Consider the following 19,408-nt stretch of genomic DNA (forward strand, 5'->3'; position numbering starts at 1 on the left):
AGATACCCTTGGAGAGTCCCCGAATTTGATAAGCCCAATAATACAGTTGAAAATATGTTTTATCCAAGAACAAAATGTATTCCAAAAGGAGAATCCTCTTGAGTAGCGACGCTGGATGTCAGTCAGAACAGCTTCTACTGGACACCGTTATATTATCTCATCTATTTCTCAGCAATCCTCAAGACAATTTTATTCTCACTTGACAGATGGGAGGTTAAGAAACTAATGTTACACAGCCAGCAAGTAGAAGCCCATTAGTACTGGCACCAGAATTTGAACACAAATCCGTTTAAAGCCAAACTTGCGTTCCTCACCACTACATCATATTGTCTCTCAGACACAAATTCATGAAGATCTGTACCTTTTTAGAGGCATCTCTTCCCTATCTTCTACTTGCTCTCCCTAGTTCCAGTTTTAGTATCTGCTTCTTAATTCTCTTATATCATGACAGACGTTAGACTGAACGGCTATCAGTGAATGCCAAGCCTTGATGCAAACACTGATAAGCTGCTCTGAGTTTGGAGAGAAAAGAAAAAGAAGTCATCCAGCAGAACAAATACAGAAGTTTTAGGAGCACAGTCTGGGACGTGAGTCATATAGAATTTTAAAGAGAAACTGCTATAACCTTCTTTAGATCAAAGTTATTTCCCTGAATTCTCAAATTATCTTTAAAGTACATAAATAAAATAAATAATTGTTCTCCCTGCCAATATCGCTACAGTCCCAGTTGTCTTTAGCAAAATCAGAGGCAATAATCATTGGATGAAGTCTGTTCCAATTGTATGGGAAGAGATTACCCAGGCCCTATTCGATATTAAGAACCTCTACATAAATACTGGGGTTTCATATCATCCTAATGAATTAAAAGGTATGCATTTACAAATTTTAAAATGTTAATTCTACCACTGATTTACACTCCATTTGTCCTAAAAACTTTTTTGTTTCCTAATTCATGTCAACTTTAAAAAAAAAAAAAGAGTAAGTTTTCCCACCTGAGTATTCCACTAATACTCCTTTGAAATCTCTGTTACTAAAAAGTCATCTCCTCATCTTAAGACCATAAGTATTTTAACTGACACCAAAGGAAAAAAAATCTCCTTTTATAAGACAATTCAAACCACATCATTCAAATTTGATTTGTAAAATTTGGTTTAAAGGAGATTTTAAAATATATTTATTCACTTATTTATTCATTCCATAAACATTTGGTCTGCACGTCTTGTATGCCAAATAACATGCTGGGGTCTCAGGAACACAGATGAAGGAGTCTTGACCCCAAGCTGCTCACACCTATATTAACACCCTAATATGCTTACATGGAAACACACACACACTCAGAATCCTGCTGCTCTTTGCTAGTGGCAGCAAATAATCATTTCCCAAGTTGGGGCCTCAAAGCATAAAAATGAATTCTTAATGTCATAATAGGACAATCAATTAAGTTTCAGTTTTTATCTTTAACAATCATTTGCTCCAATATATACTGAACTCCTGGTATGGGCAAATGGCTAATTGAGTTTTCAGCTCTACTGAAAAACTCTTTGAAAGCAAGCTTTGAGAACTCTCATCTCTATTTTTACATCATGCTACTGTAGAATGACTCAGGCTCAGCCAGTAAATTTTAAGCATTTGTGAGTAATGGAACCCATGGAAAATCTGATAAAAAAAATACATGCACATATATGAAATTTTTCTATAAATTTCAGAAGTGGTGCAGGGAACCCCCAAGACCCTGGTACAGACCATTCAATAGGACCACGGGAATGTCTGCTGACTGTGAGCAACCTCAGGGTGTGAACTTCAGTTGTGTCTCATTCAAGTTAGTATTCCTTGTCCCAGAGCAGATTTCAAAAAGTATTGTTGAATGAGCACCTTGGCAACACTGTCCTTATGAAGCTTCCATTGTTACTTCCCTCTCCCCCCAAAACTTCCAAATCCTCAACTTCCACTTACATACTTTTCTAAAACTTACTTGCTGAAGCCTAATCTGACAGTCTAGGCAACTATCTCTTTTCCAGACTCCACTTCCATAATTTTCCCTCCTCCACTTCACAAAAGGCATACCTCCTACCACCCAAATGTTATAATGAAGCATTGTCCCAGAGTGTAAAAACCACTCCGGCCAGCAAAAAAACATTTCCAAGATACACAGTGTCTAAGGGAGTGTCCCTTGAGAAAAAGCAAAAAGATCCTTATAAGAAATACAAAGAGGTTATACCTCATTTTATCCAGGGGATAAACTATTGGCAACTCCCATACCTTACTTATATGTTGAATAATTAGAATTCAGAAGTAAGATGATTATATGGGTCAGATTTTAACACTTACTTGAATTAAAAGGTGGTCAGCCTTTCTCTGACAGAAAGCTCAACTTACGAATTCCTTTGACAAAGAACACTGAGGACGTGTAACATCCAAAGAACTAAATCTGCACTTTTGAGATTTTGGCAATATATATTTAAAGCATATGCACAATATAGAATACACTGAAAGTACATACTTGGTGACAATTTAAGCTTATGCCAAAAAAATTAGATAACTTAAAAATGATCAAGGAAATAACGATGGATTTTTAAAATAATTTTTTTTTAAAGATTTTATGGGGCGCCTGGGTGGCTCAGTCATTAAGCATCTGCCTTCGGCTCAGGTCATGATCCCAGGGTCCTGGGATCGAGCACCGCAGTGGGCTCCCTGCTCCGTGGGAAGCCTGCTTCTCCCTCTCCCACTCCCCGTGCTTGTGTCCCTTCTCTCACTGTGTGTCTCTCTCTCTGTCAAGTAAATAAATAAAATCTTAAAAAAAATATTTTTTATTTATTTATTTTGAGAGAGAGAGTGTGTACAAGCAGGGGGTGGGGTAGAGGAAGAGGGAGAGAGAGAATCTCAAGCAGACTCCGTGCTGAGCTCAGAGCCCGATGTGGGGCTCAATCTCACAACCCCAAGATCATGACCTGAGCTGAAATCAAGAGTTGGACGCTCAACCAACTGAGCCACCCCAGCGTCCCTGGGTTAAATTTCTTAAATATGAAAAATGAAACTATAAATGCACTAGAAAAATACAGGACAATATTTTTTTCAATGGAAGGGATGTGGGTAAGGAAGATCATCCAAAGAAAGATTGTTTTTTTTTAAAGAAGCCATAAAGGAAAAGACTAACAAATTTCATTGCATAAAACATATTAAATTTTGAAAGGACATCAGTTAAAAGATCAATGAGAGGCTGGAAGAAAATATTTGCTACATATACAGCAAACATATCTATAATATAAACAGTTAACACCTATAATATAAACAGTTCCTATAGACCAACAGGAAAATATTTTTTAAAAAGAAAAATAGCACAAAATGAGCAAAAAATACAAGAAGGCAATTCACAGAGAAAATACTAACAGTCAATACTCACTCAGCCCTTGCTGTGTTCAGAAAAAAAAATGCATATTAAGTAAAAAATAATATATCATCTCGCCCCCAATAAATTGCCAAAAATTTAAAAGATGAATAGTACATAATGTTGCTTTTAGGATTGGGAAACAGGCAGTCTTATCCTTTACAAAAGAGAAAGTAAATGGTACATTTTGGAGAGGTGATTTCACAGTATCTGCCCAAATTAAGAACTGTTAGGTTGTATTTCTAGACATTTATTATATGGGAGTGCTTACTCATGAACCAAAATGAGTAGTGCAACATTGCTTATAGCACATATGTGCTGGTCACTTGAATAAGATTCCCTTAGATGACAAGTGCCTGAGCCCACAACGTCTGGGTATTTCAGTCTTAATTGCTAGCTATGCAGGAGAGTATAAGGCAATGTTTCACTTCTCTTTTCACAGAGATTGAGTCATTCTCTACAATGAGCAATCCTTGGAGAAACAACCCATAGTTTACTGATGGGCTTTGTCAACTAGAGACCAACCCCCAAAAGCTTCCACAGCAGCTGTCTAAGATCTCCAGAACTGATTTGGGAGAAAGAATTTTCCACCTGCTTTCCCAAATCTGATTGAACGCAATATAAGGTAATGTAATATCATCCTTCCTGTATATCATTCCTGTATATTCTGACAATTTTGCTATTTTCATGCATACATATGCAGTAGATGGGTCATTTCCTTTTTTTAATTTTTTAACAAAACTAATTATTAATTCAGTTCACCAATCAATGCCAATTAATGAATTGGGACTAAAGCCAACATGTTAGAAAGTAGTAGATATGAGTAAGCAGGTGGTTGTATTGCTTCTTTGAGTAAAACAATGGATTCTCATGTTATTTCTACCATCTCTAAAGGCAGAAAACAGAATCCCAGAAGAAGCATAAAATAGGGTTTAGATTCCCATAATCCTGCTAAGTTTATTTACAATTCCCTCCTTCATCCTTCCTGCCTGTCCAGATGGTTTTCTTCTTTGTTTCTCAAACTGAATTATGTTCATTGCCTTAAGATGTTAAATACTTCAAAGGCCTTCCTCTTTAGTTCCTCACAAACAGAAGTCATAAACTCTTACCTTTGCCGAATTATGCTGGGGTTAGCTGTCACTAAATGACTTTTGGATCCAACATCTTTAGTGTATTCACTTGACAAAGGAGGAAGATTGCATCTAGAGAAACAAAACATTTTAGAATGATTTACAACCTTTTAAATCAAGTCAGTTATCATGACAAATAGGAATTTTACTAGATCTAGCTCAACTCATAAATAATCATTTTTATCACCTCTCCCTTTTAACAGTCATTAGATGATTAACTATAACCATCTTCAAAACGCAGTCATAAAAACAAGTCCTGTTTTAGAAGAAAATGTCAACTACCACAGAGTTAAGTAATCTATTAAAAAGGAGACATTAACTAGAATGAATTTATTCCATTCAAAATATTTTGGGGGTGGTAGGACAGGAAGTATTAGGCTTGAAACTAGAGCTCAGGAGGGTGTGGTACACTGAGGACACAGGGCTTGCAGTGTTCTCTGTATACCCAGAAAATTCAAGACACAGGGAAGAATTGTATTTGCTTGTGGTTTTCTTTCTGTTCCCAAATTCTAAATTATAACAGTACATTCAGAGCAAACTCTGCCACCTAAATCAATGCATGTCCAACTTCTGTGTACATGATCAATGTATGGGTTGACTTCTGGTGAAACACAATGATTTGTTATCTAAAGAAATGCATTGATTCTCCACTGTCCCAGTTCAGCCAAGGGAAAGAGTACACGTGATGCTTTCCTGGTGACAAAAATAACTCCTGTCTCTCACACATACACACACACACACACACACACACACACACACACACCACCCCAGCCCCGATTGCTCTCCTTGGCCACAATGTCTTATGAATGTTTACAATGGAAAATATGGCAACTACAAATCTAAATCCCACGGCTTTCTGCCCTTGGAACTTCAGGCAAGTTAATTCATCTGCCTGGCCTTGGTTTCCTCATGACACAAAATGAAGGTAATAACTTTTCTTTAATGAGGTTGTTGTAAGGATTACAGTAAGAAATGTATATAAAAAGTCCCTACCTTGATACCTCACACATAGTAAAAACTCGAAAATATCGTGTATCAGAAATATATTTATAATCAAATATATACTTTTTATGAAGATCCTAAATGAGTCTGTAGATCCCATTAGGTTTTCTTTTATTACTCTGTCCTAATTTCTCCTCTCCACCCCTACCTCTAACTTGACTCCTACCATATCAGAGCATCTCTAACTCTTGCCTACTTAAAATAAAACATCATTTATTTGTAGGTAAAGAGATATAAACATTAAGGTCTCTGCCATCCCCCAACTATTAAATTTACCCCACAAATTTCCCCAGGACATGGAATTGTCCATGCACCCACTCAGCTGATCAGCTCAAGCTCCTTGATGTTGTCTTGTGACTCCTACCACATCAGGGCATCTTGGGCGGAACTTGTCTCAGTTGATTTGGAATCTTCCTTTCATCTGCTCTACAGTAAAGAGATGCTGGATCTTCAGGCAGCTACCCACAGATTATTTAGTCAGCAAGTTGGTGACTTTTGCTGAGTGCCCATTGAGTGGTCACTGTTAGGGTCTGGGGAGCAGGGAGAGCCAAGTCACAGGGCCTCCTCTTGAGGTGTCTATAGTCTCATGGTCACACCATATCCCATGTAGTTTCTGAAGACCCTTGTGAGGGAGTGAGCTTCAGTGTTACCAACCAGGCTCATATGGCAGGAGTGCTGACTATGGTCTTGTGATTTAACTGATCTTTGCAAAGATGAAGGTGACTTTCAGGATAAAACATAAGCTAAAATTTGAGCATTTATGTCTTAAGGAAGCTTTGATCTTGATGGTCCTTCATAACATTCAAGAATCAAACACATTATACCAAAACTGTAACCTCTGAATACTGCTGGAGAATGCAGTCAACCTGTTTTGTCATTAATGAAACATGTCAGTTTTAATGAACAAATACTTTGTTTTTCTGTGTGTTCCTTGTAGTTTGATCCATGGCTCATATGCCTGGGTTACTTCATACCTTCTATCACAGTAAAAGCTCAAGAAAAACTTCTGGATACTGATTGTCAAATCCTACAACACAAGGAAATGCTTAAAGTAATTAAGATAATATTTTATAAATGCATTTCTGGAAAATAATGATACTGCATTTTGGCGTAAATATCTGTCTTAAGTTCTTCAAGTGCAAATGTCTATGACACTTCCTTGTAGCTCTTAGAAAAAGCACACTGTAATTTTAGTTCCTTGATTCCTAAATTGATAATAACATAGATTTATATAAAAGACACATTTAATACAAATTGTTTCTAATAAGGCATAATTGTGTAAAAGTGTTTCAAACTTTGCATTATCGCTCATTGGCACAATTAACAGATATTAATGGCTAATGTGTGTTAGTAAAAGATGTGATCACAGAATTGATGAAAGATAAATATTCTTTGAATTGGGGCATAGAGGTAGCAGGGGAATGGACTTGGTGAAGAGGAATCTTTAAATAGAAAAAAGTCATAAAATTACTTTTTAAATGTTATGCATATCATTCATCATCAGGGAACTACAAATTAAAACTACAATGAGATATCACCTCACACCTCTCAGAATGGCTAAAATCAGCAACACAAGAAACAACAGGTATTGTTGAGGATGTGCAGAAAGGGGAACCCTCTTGCACTGTTGGTAGGAATACAAACGGGTACAGCCACTCTGGAAAAGCGTATGGAGGTTCCTTAAAAAGCTAAAAATAGGGCGCCTGGGTGGCTCAGTTGGTTAAGCATCTGGGTTCAGCTCAGGTCATGATCCCAGGGTCCTGGGATTGAGTCCTGCATCAGGCTCCCTGCTCAGCGGGGAGTCTGCTTCTCCCTCTTCCTCTACCCCTCCCCCCACTGCTTGTGCTCTCACTCTCTCTCTCAAATAAATAAAATCTTTTAAAATTTTTTTGAAAAAAAAAAAAGGTTAAAACTAGAACTACCCTACGACCCAGCAATTGCACTACTAGGTATTTACCCCAAAAATACAAAAACACAAATTCAAAGGATACGTGTACTCTGATGTTTATAGTAGCATTATTTACAATAGCCAAAATAGGAAAGCAGCCCAAGTGTCCATTGATTGATGAATGGATAAAGAAGTGATATATAACGGGTAAAGAAGTGTTAAAGAAGCGATAAGTGTCATTCCATGACAACAGAATATTACTTAGCCATCAAAAAGAATAAAATCTTGCCATTTGCAGTGACATGGATGGAGCTAGAGAGTATTGTGCTAGGTGAAATATATCAGAGAAAGAGAAATACCATATGATTTCACTCATATATGGAATTTAGAAGACAAAACAAATGAGCATAGGGAAAAAGAGAGAGAGAGAGAGAGAGGCAAACCAGGAAACAGACTCTTAACTATAGAGAATAAACTGACGGTTATCAGAGAGGAGGCAGGCGAGGGGGATGGGTTGAATAGGTGGTGGGGACTGAGGGGTGAACCTGTTGTGATGAGCACCGGGTGTTTCTGGAAGTGCTGAATCGCTATGTTGCACACCTAAAACCTAGTATTACACTGCATGTTAACTGGAATTTAAATAAAAACTTTAAAAGTGTTACGCATATTTAAGTATGTAAAACACACATTTGAGCACAATTCTACCGCACCAAAATGATGTTGCCCTCACTTGTATCCCTGAGCCACACAAATCATCTCCAAGATGCAAGCATGTTACCTTTGTCTTGCAGACCTTCCAGATAAATTGTATTCAATAATATTATTTTTTAAAGTGTTACTTTGGACTATAGAGCAAATGTTTACTTTGAAAAACAAGAAATAGATGTTTAGCATTAGAAAATGTACTTGAAGGGGCGCCTGGGTGGCTCAGTTGGTTAAGCGACTGCCTTCGGCTCAGGTCATGATCCTGGAGTCCCTGGATCGAGTCCCGCATCGGGCTCCCTGCTCGGCAGGGAGTCTGCTTCTCCTTCTGACCCTCCCCCCTCTCATGTGCTCTCTCTCTCTCAGTCTCTCTCTCTCAAATAAATAAATAAAATCTTTAAAAAAAAAAAAAAGAAAATGTACTTGAGGGGTGCCTGGGTGGCTCAATCGGTTAAGCATTTGGCTTCGGCTCAGGTCATGATTCTGGGGCCCTGGGATCAAGCCCTGCGTCGGGCTCCCTGCTCATCCAGAGTCTGCTTCTCCCTCTTCCTCTACCCGCTCCTCCCCCCTGCTCATGCTCTCTCTCTCTAAAATAAGTAAATAAAATCTTAAAAAAAAAAAAAAGATAAGAAAATGTACTTGAAAATGTCTAAGCAAAGAAAATTATAATACTGTTATATCCTAATACTGAAAAACACTTTGAACTGTAATGTGGTATATCACTGTGTGCAGAAGGCTATTTTTGGATCTGTTCTCTCACTGTAACTCTCCATGCACCCTATAGTCTAAGATCAGACATACTACGTGCTTTCTAATCATATGTACTCACTAAATGTTTAACTTGAACGTATGATACTACCCGAATTTTCTCAGGGCACCCAAAAAATGTGTATGAAGCAACCATTTATAAGTAGAACCATAAGTGGTCAAATAAGAATAATTTATAAACCATTTATAACACTTAATTGGGGCACCTGGGTGGCTCAGTCGTTAAACGTCTGCCTTCGGCTCAGGTCATGATCCCAGGGTCCTGGGATCGAGCCCCACATCGGGCTCCTGACTCAGCGGGAAGTCTGCTTCTCCCTCTCCCACTCCCCCTGCTTGTGTTCCCTCTCTCGCGGTCTCTCTCTCTGTCAAATAAATAAATAAAATCTTAAAAAAAAAAACAAACCACTTAATTACTCCCATATTGTAAACCTTAAATGAGGCTTTTAAAAAATTCAAATATATTATGAAAATGGCCCTATTCTTTGCAGGGGTTCGACATGGTGGCATAGGAAGACCCTGAACTGACCTCCTCGCACTGGTACACCAAATCTACAGCTACTGATAGAATAATTTTCCCTGGAAAAGACCTGAAAATAAGCTGAATAGCAACTCCACAACAAAAGCTAAAAGGACCACATCAAGAAAGGTAGGAGAGGCAGAGACATAGTCTTGTCAAAAACCCTATTCCTGGCACGGCAAGCCACCAGTAGGAAGGATCTCACAAACACAGAGCCTGTCCCTAACGAGCAAGGTATTTGATCCCCACATCATGTACCCCAACCCTTGGGACCTGCACCAGAGAGACAGGATCTGAAACATCTGGCTTTGAAAACCAGCATGGCTTATACCTAGAAGACCCAAAGGACTGTAGGAAACGGAGACTCCCATCTTAAAAGGGCTCAGGCACAGGCTCATTACCTTGGGTCCCAGTGCAAAAACAGCAAGCTGAAAAGCACCTAGACCATATGTGAAAGAAATTCATTGGCTAATCTTAAAGCATCTGCCAGAAGGGCAAGGGTCTGCTGGAATTCTCTCCAGGGATGGAGGTGCTGGCACCATTTTTGCATTCTCCTACCTTGCTGGTGCTGCTTGCCCTGGAATGGTGTTCCCATTGCCCCCTTTAAAAGATGTAAAATGCCAAACTCAGCAGGTGATGTGCCAGCATCCTAGCACTCATCTGCCCTGCCAAAGTCTGTGGAAGGGTATGCCCCAGTCTGGCACTCTTCTGTGGATCCATGCTGCCTAAACCAGCAGGTGCTTTCAGAACACACAAGGGATGCCCCTTAAGCACCTGTCTCTGGCCAAGGGCCACTTGTGTATCTGGGCCCCACAGGTCTGAAACAATTAGAGAAACAGTTCCTGGCAAGCTACAACTCCCAGGTCAGATGCAGGCAGCAGACTAAAACACACCGTCCTTGGGCCCCACTTGGTGCCCTTCCTCTCTTGTTCATGCCTCTCAGAGCCCACTTCCTATCCAGCCCAGACTTCAAGGTATGTCACCTCACACTCTCTCTAGCCAGGATTCTCCGTGTTGTCACTCCCCTCCTTCCTCCCTCTTACCCAGACAATCCCAAACCCATGTCAATCCAATCACTTGCTGTCTTCACTTCTGGTCAAAATCACCCAACAGAGCAGGTTGATGCCACTAGAGGTAGATGGTCTCTACCCCTGGCTGGATGCATCTTAGCGGTTTTTTACACACCCCTGCAGAAGCCTCCTGTGTTCCCCTTCAAGTGACATACATGTCACCACTCTGCTCAGTCCTTTAACCAAACTTCCTCGCTGCTCAAAAGTTCTGCCCCCACCTTCCTTCCAGTTGTCCCAGCCGTACACAGATCAGATCTGTCTTCAAATCCCACTTGCTACTCACAAATGCTTTTGTGAAAAACAAAGATGAAAAGGGTGTAGAGTGAAATGAATAAATGAAAACGTTTATTTATAAACAATCTTTGAAGTTTTTATCACCCGACTATATAATCTAAAGCAAAATCTAAGTGTTTCTACTTTTGGGTCTCCTCAGGATGTCTGAGCCCTTCTTGGTTTTGTACTTTCTTGGGGCATGTTCCCTTGCTCCCTGGCCCTCTCCTACACTCACTTGTATATGAACTTGAAGGGAAGCTAAAGAGCAGTTACAACTGATTAATCACAAGTGACTAGCTTTGAAAGGCCCCAGGGCTTGTGGAAGGGGTAGGGAAAAGGAGAGAAGGCAGAGGCCGCGCTGTGGGTGCTCTCTCTTACCGCATGACAAAATTTGCTTCATCTATTTGACGGCCACAGCCACTCTTCTTCAGAATCCCACCATTTCCCACCACCGCGCATTTCTTCAAGGGCAGCTGGAATGGGGTTGCCTAGCAACAGAAAACAAGGTGGGTTTTCACTGCAGAGAACACACAACCGCTCACAAAATCATTGTTTACAGCAGACCCGTTGGAAGAATTTGATTGAAGACTGGGCAGACCAAAAGAGCATGGAAAAAGAAAGATGCCAAGAAGTCTGTAAGGAATAAACTATCCTGTTCCTTTGAAACTAAAAAAAAATAATAAATGAATAATAAAAAAATTAATTCCCTGAAGTGTATTTAAATATAACATATTTTGAATCAAACTGACCATGTACATTGTAGAGAGTGGCTGCTAGGGAAAAGAGAAAAATCCATACTAAGCATAGGATTAGTTTTAAAGGCATTAAACTGGGAACAAGCTCAAATGGATTCTATCTCCCTATCTGAATGCAATTTCATTCATTCCTACAATCTGCAATTCACTCAACAAACAGTGGCTGAGTGTTGCCTATGCTGCTAGGGGTAAATACAAAAAGATACTGAAAGTCACAGGCCTCAGGACTCACAGTTTGGGATGTAGGGGGACTATGAACACAGAAACTTATCTAACAGACTCTAACGTAATGCTGAAATTGTTGTAGAAGACGTATGCTCTAAGTGCTGTGGAGAATCCCACACGGGAGGAAAAGGGCAAATTTCTGCCAAGCCAACTCAGGGAAAGCTTTCTCACTCGAGATGAATCTTAAAGGATGAATAGGATTTTGCCAGGCAGAGAAGCAGTATAAACAAAGGCATAAAGTATGCTGAAAGTAAATGCTGTGTTTATGAGAAAATGTACACTCTGGGTGGGTCTGTCTAGAACTTGGGAGGCGCTAAGGGGCAAGGGACTTGTGCAAACCAGACAGCATGTGACTTTCTTTCTGCAAACATTGAACTGAACTGCAAAGAAAATGTCCAGTGTACCTGAGTGTTCCCTGAAGTGCTATTTATAGTACCAGGGACTGTCAAAACCTAGCAATAGCCCCTGGAAGTGAAATGCGTCGTTCAGTGTCTTTTAGCTGGGTCAGCAAGAACCACGAAGTACAGAATCTCCTGCTTGCTGAAACAATACTTACTGGTTGCAGTTCTTTGGAGGAAGAACTTACATCTATAGAACTGGTACATAAAATAACCATTCTGATATTAAGTAGGCCATTCTGCATGAATTTGAAGCAAATATGGATTATACCAGAAGAATAAATGAAATACATGAATATATACTCTAAGAGCTTCACATAGGCCCAAAGTAATTAAACCGGAAAATAAAATTCCAAGAGTCTGTGTGATCACTAGGAGCTAAGGTCGGCACTTAATGCAGCACAAGAAAAAATTTTACTTCCTCTATTTCTAGTATGTGAAAGGAACAGCCAGTGCTATGAAAATATAGTTGATAAAGACACAGTACTTAAATGGTAAAGTCTAAGCATTTGCCCACAGACAATTAAGAATTCCCTGCATGCCTGCAACAGAGAACAGTCTAGTGAACTCCAGAGAGGGATACAGAGAAGAAAGACAGGCAAAGGCCAGCACTCTAACATGTCCAGATTGATCCAGGGTTATATGTGGCATTTTCCTCAGTCAGTCCTCATGAGGGTTTAAAGTCAACATTAGAAATACATTGGTTAGATCTACCGAAACAAGGCAGAGGATCATAGGAGAAGAGAGGAAAAAATGAAACAAGATGAAATCAGAGAAGGAGACAAACCATAAGAGATTCTTAATCTTAGGAAAAAACTGAGGGTTGCTGGAGGGGAAAGGGGTGGTGGGATGTGGGAACAGGGTGATGGACATTGGGGAGGGTATGTGTTATAATGAGCACTGGGTATTATATAAGACTGATGAATCACAGACCTGTACCCCTGAAACATAATACATTATGTATTAATTCATTGAATTTAAATTAAAAAAAGAAAATATATTTATATATAAAAAAATAAAAGTGCAAAAAAAAGAGAAATACATTGGTTAGATCTATGTTAGATGTAGATTTAAGTTTATATGCTCAAATTAGCTATTCATTTATTCCACAAGTATTTACTGAGTGCCTACTATGTTCCAGGCACTGTTCTGGGTGACAGGGACATATGTAATAATCCCTGTTCCTATGGAGCTTACATTCTCATGAGTAAAGACAAATGAGTGGAATGAACAGTATGTCAGATGGCGATATGGGCTGTGGAGAGAAACAAATCACTGGCATGAAACAATCAGGAAATGGCTTTTGAAGAACTGCAATTCAAATAGGGTGGCTGGGAAAGACCTCAAAGGAGACATGCGAGCAAATCCTTTTGAAAATGAGGTGGTGGGCATTATGGACATCCAGGGGGAACTGCTGTTGCTGACCTTGAGGAAGGAACATTCCTGGGGTACAAAAGGAAGAGCAAAGACCCCATTGTGTCTGGAGATGAGTAAGCAGGGGATTGACAAGTAGAAGAGAAAATCAGAGTTAACTGGTGGAGAGACGGGAGAACAAATTCTGTAGGGCCTTGAAGGGTATGATAAAGACTTTGGGCTTTGTTCCAAGGTGAACATCAAGTCAAGGTAGGGAGAGCAAAGGAGTGACATTATGCCATATTTTGGAACAACCACTCTGTCTCTGTGTGAACAGGCTACAAGATGTCATGGGTGGAAAGAAAGGAACCAGTCAGGAGTCTCCTGTAACAGTGGACTAGAGATTCTGGTGGCTTGGATGAGGGTAATGGCAGTGGGGATGGTGAGAAGTGAGCAGATTCTGGAGATATTTTGAAGGAAAAGCTGACAGAATTTGCTGATGTAATGGAAATAGAGTAAGAGAAAAAAGAGGAATTTCAGAATGATGCCAAGGGTTTTGGCTAAAACAGCTGTAAAGATGGACCTGCCATTTACTGAGGTATAGATTACAGAGGAGCAGGTTTTGGGGAAAATGCTTGGGAGTTCAATTTTAAATATGTCATGTGTGACATCTCCTTTAGACATTTAAATGGCAGTGTCAAGGAGGCAACTGAAATATGAGAATACATCCAGGGAACTGGTCTTTCCTGGAGAAAGCTGGGAGTGATCAGCATACAGTAGGGAACTAAAGTTAGGAGACTAGATGGTGAATGGGTGTAGACGGAAAAGAGAAGAGGTCAAAGACTTGAATCCTGGGACACTCTACAACAAGAAGTCAGGACACTAAGGAGACTAAGGAGTGGCCAATAAAATGACAGAAAAAAAAAAACGACAGGAATGTGTGGTGTCTGGGAAGACAAGTTAAAAAAAAAAGGTTTCTCAAAAAAGAAGGGGAAAAATGGTAGCAAATGCAATAGATTTGCAATAATAAATAGATTAATAAATAAAGTAAATAATAGCTAAAAATTGCCCCCTGGATTTAACAATGTGAAGGTCACTTGGTAACCTTAACAAGGATAGATTTGGTTCACAGTGTAGACAGAAGCCTGATCTGAGTGGCGCCTGAGTGGCTCAGTCGTTAAGCATCTGCCTTTGGCTCAGGTCATGATCCCAGGGTCCTAGGATCGAGTCCACATCAGGCTCCCTGCTCAGTGGGAAGCCTGCTTCTCACTCTCCCACTCCCCCTGCTTGTGTTCCCTCTCTCGTTGTGTCTCTGTCAAATAAATAAATAAAATCTTAAAAAAAAAAAAAGAAGAAGAAGCCTGATCTGAGCTCAGTGAGTTATACATGTTTATTTGCATATCTATTTGTATATAGTTATTTTAAGAGTGTGGGCTCATTCATGCTCAACTAATATTTAGTTTGCCGTGGGGCACCTGGGTGGCTCAGTCAGCTAAGCATAGGACTCTTGATATCATCTCAGGTCACGATCTCAGGGTTGTGAGATCAAGCCCTGCACTGGCCTCTGTGCTAGGCATGGAGCCTGCTTGGGATTCTCCCTCTCTTTCTACCTCCCCCCCAAATAATAAAATAATAATAATAATTAATAACAGGGCGCCTGGGTGGCTCAGTTGGTTGAGTGACTGCCTTCGGCTCAGGTCATGATCCTGGAGTCCCGGGATCGAGTCCCACGTCGGCTCCCTGCTCAGCAGGGAGTCTGCTTCTCTCTCTGACCCTCCCCCCTCTCATGCTCTCTATCTCATTCTCTCTCTCAAATAAATAAATAAATCTTTAAAAAAAAATTTAAAAAAAAATAATAATAATAATAATTAATAACAACAACAACAATAATAATAATATTTAGTTTGCCTTGTAAAAGCCAACTTAAACCCTCCCTCATTGTTGTCAGAGTTCTTGAGGGGTGCCTGGGTAGCTCAGTTGGTTAAGCATCCAACTCTTGGTTTCGGCTCAGGTCATGATTCTAAAATCATTGAGATTGAGTCCCGTGATGGGCTCCATGTTCAGCAGGGAGTCTACTTGAGAATTCTCTCCCTCTTCCTGTGCCCCTCCCCCACTAAAATAAATAAATCTAAAAAAAAGAGAAAAGAAAAAAAAGAGTTCTTGAACCAGACTGACTAGCAACCCCAGGCTTCCAGGCAAGAATCTGGGCACAGAAGCAGCATATCTGGGAAAGGGCAGAAGTAGCAGCAGCAACATAAAGCCAGGTGTCTCCAGGGGCACTGGGGTGGCTTGGTCGGTTGGCCAACGGGCTCTTGATTTTGGCCCAGGTCATGATCTCAGGTTGTGGAATCAAGCCCAGTGTCAGGCTCTGTGCTCAGCAAGGAGTCTGCTTGAGATTTTCTCCCTCCCCATCTCCTTCTGCCCCTGCCTCCACTCATGCGCAGTCTCTCCCTATATATAAGAAATAAACAAATATTTAACAACAACAAAAAAAGCTAGGTGCCTCCTACCTCCTAACTTCCAGGTTGTAGGACTGTGGGACTATAGGGCAGGCTGTCCAACCCCTCAGTGTTCCATTTCTTGTCTCTAAAGAGGGCTAATATCACAGGATTATATGAGATGTTGCACATACATCTCCTTGAGCTCCTGGTACGGTGTTCCTTCCCTTCTTCTTTCTTCCTTCCCTTCTTCTTTCTTCCTTCCCTTCTTCTTTCATCCCTTTCCTCCTTCTAGCACAGTTTACTGACTTGTTCAAGCCACAAAATACTGAGATTCCAGGGGTTTGGGGAAACATGATAATAGAGTGATTTGTCTAACTCTACCTTAACAATTGTAAAATGTAACTATTATATTCATATACTATAAAAATTTTTTTTTAAAAGCTCTTGAACTAAAGGCCAGGGATGGGGGGAGCCATTTCTTTTTTTCTGTTAATATTTGCTTGCTACTTCTCCATTTGATCAACTGCTGGCCCTCACACAAGCAATTTCATTTCAATAAGTATTTCTCAAGTGCCTACATACACACTCTTCTGGGCACAATAACAGCTCACCAAAGCTTTACAGAGAGGAAAAACTTAACTGAGAAAACACTGTGGAATTTTAACTAATTGATATAATACTGTCATTGTGCTATTTTAAATACAGAATATCTCAGCTTGGCAATTATCAGTGCCTACCAGAATATGTGAATGCAATGTTCTCCTTCTGGGGTACAGTACCTAGAAAGAACTTTGGGTCATCTGTTTCCACATGAATATTACTATTTTGGCAAAGACTATTTTTTTGTTAAGGCATTGCACCCTTTCTTTTCAAATGTATCTCCTAGTATCCCTGCCAGAAAATGTCTACTGGGTCTGAGAATATAGTATACTATAAAACTCCTCCTGCTAACCTTAAAAAATACTACTCTATGTCCATCAGTATATGAATGGATAAAGAAGTCATGGTATACACACACATACACACACACACACACATATACCTATACATACACACACAACATAATATTACTCAGCCATAAAGAAAAAAGAATAAGATCTTGTCATTTGTGACATGGATGGACCTAAAGGGTATTATGCTAAGTGAAAATAAGTTAGACAGAGAAAGATAAATACCATATGATTTCATTTATACGTGGAATCTAAAAAACAAAACAAATGAATAAAGAAACAAAAAGCAAAAACAGATCCATAAATACAGAGAACAAACTGATGGTTGCCAGAGGGAAGGAAGCTGGGAGAATAAGCAAAATGGGTAAAGGGGATTGGGAGATACAGACTCCCAGTAATGGAATGATCAAATTATGGGAATAAAAGGTACAAGATAGGGAATATAATCAATGGTATTGTAATAGCATTATATAGGGACAGACAGATGGTAGCTACACTTGTGGTGAGCATATAGCATAATGGATGGATTTGTGGAATCACTATGTTATACACCTAAAACTAATGTAACACTGTGTGTCAACCGTACTTCAATTAAAAAAAAAACAAACAACAAAAAAATATTCTCTAAATGAAAGAATGAATTAGGCAGATCAACCATATGGATGAGCTCAAAATATTGCTGGACCACTAATTCACCTGATGGATCTTTGTCCAAATTTTTTTGCCTATCACTGTCCCATCTATTAATGGCCATCTTCTTAATGACTATATTATATTAACCATCTGGAATTCATATTCTGGATTGCCAGTCCCCTCAAACTCTCAGTGCCTCACAGGAAGTCAGGCATGATAATAACTATCCCATCTGTCTTCCAGTATGATTATGAGAATTAAAATAAGGTGAGGCATTGAACATCATCAGAAACTCTGAAGTCCTATATATGGCATTAGTACATTACTATATACTAAAAAATTTAATTCTCTAGGAAAAAATGTATATTGTTAGACTACTATAATATGTAGTTTATCTTTGGGTGAGATACTTTCAGCTTCAAAGAATTATATTGGTCTTGAACAAAATATTTTTTATCATTGGCCTTTGAGGATATATCAACTACTTCTATGAATCAATGAATTTAATGAATTTTTTTTAAAGATTTTATTTATTTATTTGAGAGAGAGCATAAGAGGGAGTAGGGTCAGAGGGAGAAGCAGATTCCTGCTGAGCAGGGAGCCTGATGCGGGACTCAATCCCAGGACTTGGGGATCATGACCTGAGCCGAAGGCAGTCGCTTAACCAACTGAGCCAGCCAGGCACCCGAATTTAATGAATTTTTAAATGTACATTTTTTTGTGTGAATCATTGCAAGGAGCCTATCTTTTCTGCTCAACACTCTATATCCCAAGTAAGCACAGAGCAGATAATCGACTATTTGTTTAATATGTTAATTATTTAATCAGATTTTTGTTGAACATCTAATCTGTTTTCACCGGTACCTTACCTGAAGTGGAATTTTTTTTTTAAGATTTTATTTATTTATGTGACAGAGAGAGAGAGATAGCGAGAGCAGGAACACAAGCATGGAGAGTGGGAGAGGGAGAAGCAGGCTTCCCGCCGAACAGGGAGCCTGATGTGGGGCTCGTGATCGAGCAGACACTTAACGACTGAGCCACCCAGGCACCCCTAAAGTGGAATTTTCTTACTGTCACAATGGATATATAATTTAATCTCCAAACTTCAAGAACAGACATGAGCCCTGCCACTCTCTAAATAAGAGCCAATGAATAAAGCCATCGCCAATTTTGTTTTTTGAGTTATCCCTTATCCTTATCATGGCCCATGGCCTACATTGCTTGGGTCTCTTCTTAAATAGCCTGATGTCCAACTTACCTTTTCACTCAACAACTATTTGTTGAGCACCTCTGATGGACCAGAAGCTGCTGTGTATACTGAGAATATGCTGGTGAACAAAATAGACATGTACCCCATTCATGGAGCTAACATGTTAACAGGAAAAACAGAATTTAATAAATATAATAGGAAAGTACAGAGTGCTATAGTTATAGGACATCTTTATGAGGAAGTGACCCTGAGACCTGAGATCTCAAGTTTTTAGGCATAAGAAAAGTAGTTGAGATTTCTGGTCTATCAAATAATCTTAAGAAAGTTGAAAGGAAAAAAGGACAAAAATTAGGGTCTTTAATGTTTTATGGCATAAATGAAGGTGAAGAGACTTATTACAGGCTAGAAGACATTTTCAGAAGCAAATTACAAATACCACCTGATAAATTATTCCTGGCTTACAATATGACTTCTGGAAGAATGCTATTAAAATCTGAAGAATTTAAGCCATGTTTTTTGTGCCTTATGTAAATAGCTCTAGAGCATCCCAGAATGGTTTTTTGATTAAGTGAATGAAGCATTATTTACCAAAGTCATTTCCAAAGCAAGATGGCTCACTTCTTCCTCTTCATGTGCAATCACACAAGACAACAAAGCACTAAGGGCCAGTGACTTCAATTACTAACATGAGGACACTCTGTGCCTACT

At 39.4% G+C, this 19,408-nt stretch overlaps 1 protein-coding gene across 1 annotated transcript in view; it reads right to left on the minus strand.

Moving 5' to 3' along the window:
• ST8SIA1 (ST8 alpha-N-acetyl-neuraminide alpha-2,8-sialyltransferase 1) overlaps positions 1 to 19,408 on the minus strand; it is a 147,737-nt gene that overhangs the window by 50,299 nt on the left and 78,030 nt on the right. Inside the window, exons 3-4 of the mRNA XM_081821341.1 lie at positions 11,114 to 11,223; positions 4,495 to 4,587 (exon numbers count right to left, since the gene is read on the minus strand). Of these exons, the coding sequence (XP_081677467.1) occupies positions 4,495 to 4,587; positions 11,114 to 11,223 (203 nt within the window). The remainder of the gene's footprint in view (positions 1 to 4,494; positions 4,588 to 11,113; positions 11,224 to 19,408) is intronic.

This window comes from Leptonychotes weddellii, chromosome 5, assembly GCF_054177405.1.
Source record: "Leptonychotes weddellii isolate Sample4059 chromosome 5, ASM5417740v2, whole genome shotgun sequence".
Lineage (NCBI taxonomy): Eukaryota > Metazoa > Chordata > Mammalia > Carnivora > Phocidae > Leptonychotes > Leptonychotes weddellii.